General features: G+C 44.4%; 1 protein-coding gene across 1 annotated transcript in view; it reads right to left on the bottom strand.

Annotated features, from left to right (window-relative positions):
- ADGRF2 (adhesion G protein-coupled receptor F2) overlaps positions 1–5,625 on the bottom strand; it is a 21,234-nt gene extending 15,609 nt beyond the window's left edge. Inside the window, exons 1-3 of the mRNA XM_006035294.1 lie at positions 5,539–5,625; positions 4,141–4,177; positions 3,233–3,387 (exon numbers count right to left, since the gene is read on the bottom strand). Coding sequence (XP_006035356.1) covers positions 3,233–3,387; positions 4,141–4,177; positions 5,539–5,625 — 279 coding nt within the window. The remainder of the gene's footprint in view (positions 1–3,232; positions 3,388–4,140; positions 4,178–5,538) is intronic.
- Between the last annotated feature and the right edge of the window lie 2,645 nt (positions 5,626–8,270).

Raw genomic sequence — 8,270 nt, 5'->3', positions numbered from 1 at the left:
CAGTTAGAGTGGCCAAGGTCTGGAACGGGCTCCCAAGGGAGGTGGTGCTCTCCCCTACCCCGGGGGTCTTCAAGAGGAGGTTGGATAGGCATCTAGCTGGGGTCATCTAGACCCAGCCCTCTTTCCTGCCTATGCAGGGGGTCGGACTCAATGATCTATTGAGGTCCCTTCCGACCCCAACATCTATGAATCTATGAAAAAGGTAGGTGCTTGAATTACCTCTGGTGGCAGTCTATTCCAGACCTTGGGGGCTCGGACAGTAAAGAAGTTCTTCCTTATGTCCAGCCTGAAACAGTCATGGAGAAGTTTGTGACCGTTTGACCTTGTTATCCCTTGGGGTGCTCTGGTGCACAGACATTCCCCCAGATCCTGGTGAGCACCCCTGATAAACTTATAGGTGGCCATCAGATCACCCCTGAGCCTGCGGTTTTCCAGGCTGAAGAGTCCCATGGCTCTCAGCCTCTCATCATAAGGTCTGTTTTCCTGACCTCTGATCATGCACGTGGCTCTCCTCTGCACTCTCTCAACCTTCTCCACATCCTTTTTGAATTGTGGAGCCCAAAACTGGACATAGTACTCCAGCTGTGGCCTCACCAGGGCCAAGTACAACAGGAGAACGACGTCCCCTGATTTGCTCGAGAAGCATCTATGGATGCAAGCCAGCATTTTGCTTGCTTTACTAGCCGCAGCATCACATTGAAGTTGGTCACATGGGGTTCAATGCTAATGCTACACTGAGGATGGGTTGCAGGTTGCTGGACTTTTGGGGTGTCTTAAACATGATTAGACACAAAACCAAAAACTGAGTGCTCTGGTGTAGCTTATTAGATTGCTAAGAGTTTACGCTAACACACCCCCAGTGAGGTCCACAGAGCTGAGTAGGTGCCTGAGTTTAATAATAATAATAATAATAGTAATAACAATAATAATAATTATTATTATTATTATTTATAAGTTGATATTTTGGATACTGGGGAGAGTTAGTGTTTTGGAGACAGGGGAGAGTAAATGTAATTAATATTGTCATTATAATAACTAGCGCGCACAGGAAACCAGTGCCTCCTAAACCAACATGTTTCCTTGGGGTCACCCATCGTCGGCTGCAGAGTCCACAGTCAGGTGGGCTGGAAAGAAGCTAAGGGACTGAACCCAGAGAGTGCTGGTGTATGGGTCTGTACGGTCTTGGTGGGAGGTGGCCAGTGGCATCCCACAGGGTTTGGTTCTTGGCCCATGCTGTTCAGTATCTTTATCAACAATTTAGATGAGGATGTGGAAAGCATGCTGGCCAAGTTTGTGGACAATACTAAGTTATAGGGAAAAGCAGTAATGCTAGGGGATAAGATAATGATCCAAGTAGACCTGGACAATCTGGAAAGTGGGGCAGAACAGAACCGGATGCAGTTCAATATGGATAAATGCAGAGTGCTTCATCTGGGAAGAAGTAAGCAGTGACATGAATATAGGTTAAAAGGAGATGTCCTAGCCAGCACAATGGCTGAAAGGGACCTCGGGGTTATGGCTGATCACAACATGAACATGAGCTGCCAGTGCGACACTGTAGTCAGAGCTAATAGCATACCGGGATGCATTAGTCAATGCGTCGTGAGCAGGCCTAAGGAAGTGATACTTCCCCTCTACTCGGTGTTGGTGATACCCCAGCTAGAGTACAGTACTGTGTCCAGGTCTAGGCGCCACACTTCAAAAAAGACATGGAGAATATTGCAAGGGTCCAGAGAAGGGCCACAAGAATGATTAAGGGCTTGGAGGGCAAATCTTATGAGAAAAGACTAAGGGATTTGGGACTGTTCAGCCTGGGGAAAAGAAGACTGAGAAGACTTTCCAGAGAGCCCCTGTGTAGACAAGCCATTAGATTGTAAGCCCCTTTGGATAGGGACTGTTTTTCTGTTCTATTATTTTACAGCTGATCTACAGGATCCTGATTTATGACTGGGGCTCCCAGGGGACATTGCAATATCCATAAGAAGGGGGAAAAGAGAAGAAACATGAAAGGATATCAAATATTTGGATACAGTGCTCAGAGAGCAAAGGCTTATTAGTGGCATAGCCCTCCACCATTCCCCTTCGGTCAAGACTCAGGAAAGACAACGAAACAGAAAAAGGGATCCCCAGATGCAGGAAGAATAAAACTAACAACTGCAGGAGGACCATGGGGAAAGGAAAGTCACCTGGAATCTGTAATAGGATCAGAAAGAAACAGTGACTCCTGCCATGGGGGGGTCAGGAGATTACTTTAGAATTGATATGGCCCTTTGATATGTTTTAAGATCTGTTTGGGTGGTGGGTGGGTGGGATATATAGGAGTTGAACAATAGGAATTGAAAGAGGTAGCCATGTTAGTCAGAAGGTAGAAAGCAGGACAGAGTACTGTAGCGGGCAAATTGGGTAATGCTAAGGCTTTTTAGCCATAGTCAAGGCCTCCCCAGAACTAAGCACCAAAATTGAGCACCGTGCCTTCTGTGGCTCTGGGAGACGTGACTGGTGTGCTGGGCGAGCAAGGAGCAACCGTTTCCATGTAAGGTATGCTTCTCACAGCGCCAGGGGATTAGACAATTTCAGATGAAAAAGTCATAAAAGTAATGGTCAAACAAAGGAACGTGTGTGTGTAGCACGCTGTGACCCTGGGAGAACAGGGCTGCAGCTGCTGGGTGCCTGCTCGAACAGCAGGGAGCCAAAAACTAAGATCTCACACGCTCGGTGGAGGACCCGAGGCCTGGTACCCCCGAAGGTCGCTGCTGTAATGTCTAAGGAGCCACTTGTCAGGTCGTATTATGGGGAAGAAACCTGTAATCTTGACTAGGGGTTACTATTAAAGTTCACTTGATACCACATTGCACTAGTTGTCATGTCAATCCTTGGGTGGCTCTGGCAAAAAGAAATCCTATTGGTAACAGGTACCACCTTAGAGATGCACTGGGTAAGAGGCAGCAGCCTACTTTGTCAGATGCTGTGAAATTGCAGTTATAGGCCACTCTGTGGGAGGAGAATTTTGCTTGGTCTCTTGGAAATAAGAGGTTGGTGCAACATATATAGGAGCAGAATATGCCTCTAAGGCTACAAGGAGTTTGAATTATCAAAAATAAGTGTCCTGGTTGGCTTTGAAGCTAAAATCACTCATTCTGTTGCATGAGTTTTGGAAAGAAAAGTCTAGACAAGGGTCTCTTGAGAGCAGTTGTAAGCCAGTAGCAGAGCAGAAGTGTGGCAGGTACATTACCTCAAAGAGTGACTGGACATCCAGGTTTGCACAGGAATCTGTGGTTTTCTGCCACTTTCCATCCCGGCACATAAAGAGCCTCTCCCCGCGGAAGAGACGGCCGCATGGTTCAGAGCAAATGGCACCACTAACTCCACAGTCACTGGTACATACCCCTAGAAAACAACAGGCAAAGACTGATGGCTACAGAGGCCTGGCAGGATACCTTGATCCATATGGTAAAGTCATGTGTTTGCCCCAGTGCCCAATAACTCTGGATAGTATCATCGCTATCTGAACACCATCGCTGGACACAGTCAGGTAGCTGTCCAGTGTGGCAAAAGATTTCAAATTCATAATATATTTTGCTTTTTCGTGAAGATCTTTAAAGGATCGGAAATGAGATGTCTGGGCAGGGAAGGGGAAGGGGAAGGGGAAGGGGAAGGGAACTGTCTCCTTCCCTGAAGGTGCTCACTGACCTCACCAGAAAATGCTAACACTGTCACATGTGATTAGATGGGGCTTGTTTTGCTGCAGAACAAAATAAGCACCATGTCTCTGGAAAAGAGTAACTCAGGAGTGAGCGTTTTCAGCCAACAGGGATTTTCTTCTGGTAGTACCAAAAAAAATGTTCACGCTTTAAACTCTAGAAGCCATAATTAGCTCCATAATGCAATATTGTCTCTCTCTCTCAGCATTACCCATCCAGCTAAAATGTACCTACTCGAACAATGCAGGAAAAGCCTGCTGTTCTCACCCCTCCCACACTCTCTCATTTGTAGATCTAGTGATTTCTATGACAATCTTGTTTGACTTCCATTGAACACCTTGACGAACTTGTTAGATGGTTCTCATAAACTCCGTGCTTATTTCGGTGTCGGTTTGATATTTGAGAAGGGTTAAGAAGGGGCATAATTATTACACTGTACCTGCTTGACTTCGGATCTTTGTTTCCTTATTGATAACCTGAAAAACAGTTAGGAAGAGGGGAAAATTTAAGTTGAAATAAAAATATCAAGAAAAGCCTCCTGATAGTGAGTTGAGTTGCTTGAAATGGTGGAAGAGATTTCCCAGGGAAGTAGGGGAAGGCTCACCACTGTAGGACACTGAATGCAAACCAACCAGTGCATTTGGAGAAGCAGTCCTTCCTTGACCAAGTTATGGAGCTAATGGCCCACCAGACCTTGCTCACTGGTCTTTCCCTCCCCTCCCCCACTCCCACTTTGTACATGCTAAATTTCAACACTATCATATTTTAAGCCCACTTGTTGTATGACACTATTTCAGCTCTAGTAGGTATCTCTTCTCTCCAGGATAACAGCCAACACGCCATTGCAGGGCCAGTGGAGGAGAAAGAGGATGATGGAGCCAATCTATTTTGGAGATGCAACTCGCAGACCTCACTCCTGAAAGCACAGCCATGAGGCAGAGGAAACTTATGGCAGTGCTGTTGCTGACTGCCTATCAAGGGAGAACACTGCCACAGTAATTCTGGAAAAGATGCCTTGTGTGCTGGCCAGCTGTCTTTTCCATTTCTGCCCCTCTCCAACCTCCCCTCCCTCCAACCACTTTGCTCTTTGAGCAAAGAGCCCCCTTCCCACTTCCCCAAACCAGGAGAAGAGGAAACTTAACCGGTCTCCAGAGCCAAGTAAGGGCTTCAATAATCTGGCCCTTTGCACACTGTCTCCAAACTTGCTCTTGCTTTGGGATAGTGGACTGAAACCAGAAAATGTCCAGAGCTATCTGATGCTATGAAAACTTATTGAAGAATACAGTTCATATTTCCACTAGTGCTACAGCGGGCCTGAAAAAAATTCTCTTACCTCCCCCAACTTCAAAGAGACCACACAGACCATAGTCACTTGTATACAGCTCTTCCTTGAGGTCTTTCTTACAAACTTCCTCAGCATTGGTGCCTGGCACAGCTATGCTGGAGAATATAACAAAGCTCTGGGACATAAAGGTCTGGCAAGGGGATAACTAGTTTTTTAGGGCCCCAAAATAGTAATGCTGTTTCATGCTTGAGATGAGTTCTCCATACCCAAATCCTTTCCCAGCCAAAGTGATCAGCCTGATATGTGGTGGTTGTGTCAGAGGAGACAACTATTTAGTTTTCAACAATTCCAAATGTAAAAATACAACAGTAAATCTCTATATATTTTCCTTACTGAGTTTTTTTTAGGACCCTGGGTCCTGACCCTGCGGATTTCTCCGCCTTCTTGGAGGCCCTGTCAAGTCAGAGAGGCCAAGAAGATGCAGAGAACTTGCTTGCCTAGAAATGGGTCCTTGATGTCTCCAGTTATAACATTTCCTGTTAGTTAACTCACCCCTGATTTAATCTGAAGTTCAGCTGGAAGGAACTGAAGAGCTAAGAGAAGAACCAGGCAATGGAATGGCATCAGCCCTGCTGGCATCCTCGTTCATTTACTGCTTTCCCCTAGAAGAAAACATTTAAAATCCAAGATTAACATCATTATTTCAAATCATGTCTTCAGCTACTACTGAAAATGGGTGCCTACACCAGTTCTGGGGTTTTTCTTTTACCATTCTCATTTGTTGGTAGACAAATTATTTGAAAACTATTTATTAGCACCTTTCTAAGGACATATTGCCTGAAAAAATGTTTTTTCCTTAAAATTTGGTCAACACTGAAAAAGTTATCTGATTAACAATCTCCTGGTAATTACATAGTGTGTTGTATATGGAGACATGTCATCACTTAGGGCCCTCAGGCCTGATACAGCCCAAGCGCTTTCTCCATGATATTTGTTTGCCATTGTCCTTGGGTATCTCTGATGAGGAGTGTCTCTGTGTGGAATGAATTTAAAAGTAAATTCCCTTGAACTTAACAAAATCTTGTTGATCCAACATGGTGAAGAGGATTCACACTCCATAATTAATGCTAATAAACATCATGACTTCGGGAGTCAGGAAATCTGGGCTCCAATAGAGAACAGGCCTGGCCTTCACTGACATGATGTAATTATATTTGAGAAACAAGCTTAGCCTGAAGCAAGATCGATATCTCTGACAAAGCTTTGCACCATCTGGTGGCATTCAGTCCTTGTGTCTCCTTCTCAAAGCCTAGTGGCCCTTAGTAAAAGCACGGTTGCCTCAGATGTAAGTATGTTGCAAGTAGATGTGCTAGCGGGGGAAAATCCAGCAGAGCCCTAACATGGGAAAATAATGAATTGCATAAAACCAGATGGTTCACCAATAGCATAATCATGTCCAAAGTCAGCTTCAAGAGCAGAAGCAATAGGAGCTGGTGGGAGCTGGAGCTTTCCAAGATACTGCAACTTGCATTACCAACTCTCTGAAGCAGGTTAAGCCACGTGCCAGAAAATTAACTCAGTGAAATAATGAGCTAAAAATTAGGGCTGTGCGAAATTTCACCAGCCATTTCATTTTGACAGTGTTTCGACTCATTTCAAGATTGAAACAGCAAAATTGAAATGAAACAAAGAGCTTTGAAATAGCCTCGAAACAAAATGAGGCTAGTCAAAATGTTTCAAAAGTTGAAATGTTTCGACCATAGCACTGGGGATGGAAGTCAGTCCAGCTGAGCTGATTCCCATCCCTGGTGCTAGATTGGGCAGGGGGCGGGAAGTCAGCCCAGCTGGGCTGACTTCCTGCCCCCGGCTGGATCTAGCGCCGGGGATGGGGAAATCAGCCCAGCTGGGCTGACTACTCGCACCCTGCCCGATCCAGCACCGGGGAGGGGAAATCAACCCAGCAGGGCTGGCTCCCCTTCCCTGGCAGATCTAGCGAAACGTCGAAACAGAGTCAAAATAGCCCGACTGTTTCAATGAAGCAAAACGGAACAGCTGTTTTGAATCAAAATGAAATTCGATACAAAATGCTGTTCCGTTGAAACCTCAAAACTCAAGGTGAAATGGAATAGTGCCGTTTCACACAGCTCTACTAAACATCCAACGCAGGAAGTCAATGCAAAGGAACAACCTGCACTGTCAGTTATGTTTAAGGAAAGACCCATATGGCAGATGCGAGCCACATTTCAAGGAGCTGCTCTGAAATTATATTGTAAGGTCATATAATAATAGATTACAAGATCTATGGATCGAAGTGTGAAAGAGTAAGGATGGATACTAACTGGACTGAGAGCCTGAATTTTGGGGCCAATTCCCTACTTCCTTCCACCTGTACAGAAGATTCATTCTAAGTATGAATTTTAATAAAGTGCTTCAAAGCTCAGTTAATTAAAGGAGGAGATCTTCCTGCCTTAAAGCTAATGGATGCCTTTCATATGGAAAGAATATTACTAAAAACAGAAAGGGCAGAACAGAGGAGGGCTCTGTATGAACAATATTGCTGAAGAGTGAAACTGCTATTCTGTTCAGCCCAAACTTGCACAAAAATATGTAGGGTTTGGGCAATGAATTGTAATTATTTCCTTACAGGGGCCTACAGATTGCTTTCTTTTGCTTCAACTTTTCCCTATGTACCCTCAGCCTTAAAAATGACTATAAAAGAAAACACCCTTTACATTTATTTTGCTTCATCATTTTTTTAATTGCATGTTTCATGTTTAATCGCTGAGGTAACTCCACCTAGGGCTGTTATCTGTAGGTGTGTGAAATTTGGGAGGGAGTCCAAATTCAGACTATGCTCTGTCTGTACCTGAAGTGCTCTGACCAATTTCATTTGCATTACTTGAGTCATGGTGGAAACTATTCAAATACTTAGTGCTGTAGGAACATGTCGAAATTCTTCTGTGCCAACACATGTTTACAAAAACAAACAACATGGCAACATATCACAGCCGTTTAAGATAAAGAGCAAACACCCACATTTTAGTTTAATATATGCGTGCTCATACATAATATAACATTTGAATTGAAAATGATCTAATCCTATTACGTGACAAATAAGCCATATTGTAAGCCGAAAGTCCCATTCTTTCCTACACAAAGGAATGAAAACAATATTAACTTGGCATTTCCTTTAGATTCTTCAATGGAAAGAGATAGTTTTGCCTGACACAGAGGAAACTGGGGACCCTACTCCTTAGATTAAATTCACAGGTGATGAAGAGCGT

This window comes from Alligator sinensis, unplaced genomic scaffold (genome assembly GCF_000455745.1).
Source record: "Alligator sinensis unplaced genomic scaffold, ASM45574v1 scaffold1666_1, whole genome shotgun sequence".
In the NCBI taxonomy this organism is placed as follows: domain Eukaryota; kingdom Metazoa; phylum Chordata; order Crocodylia; family Alligatoridae; genus Alligator; species Alligator sinensis.
The sequence above is the reverse complement of the archived record's forward strand: the minus strand, read 5'-3'. Positions and strand labels throughout refer to the sequence as shown.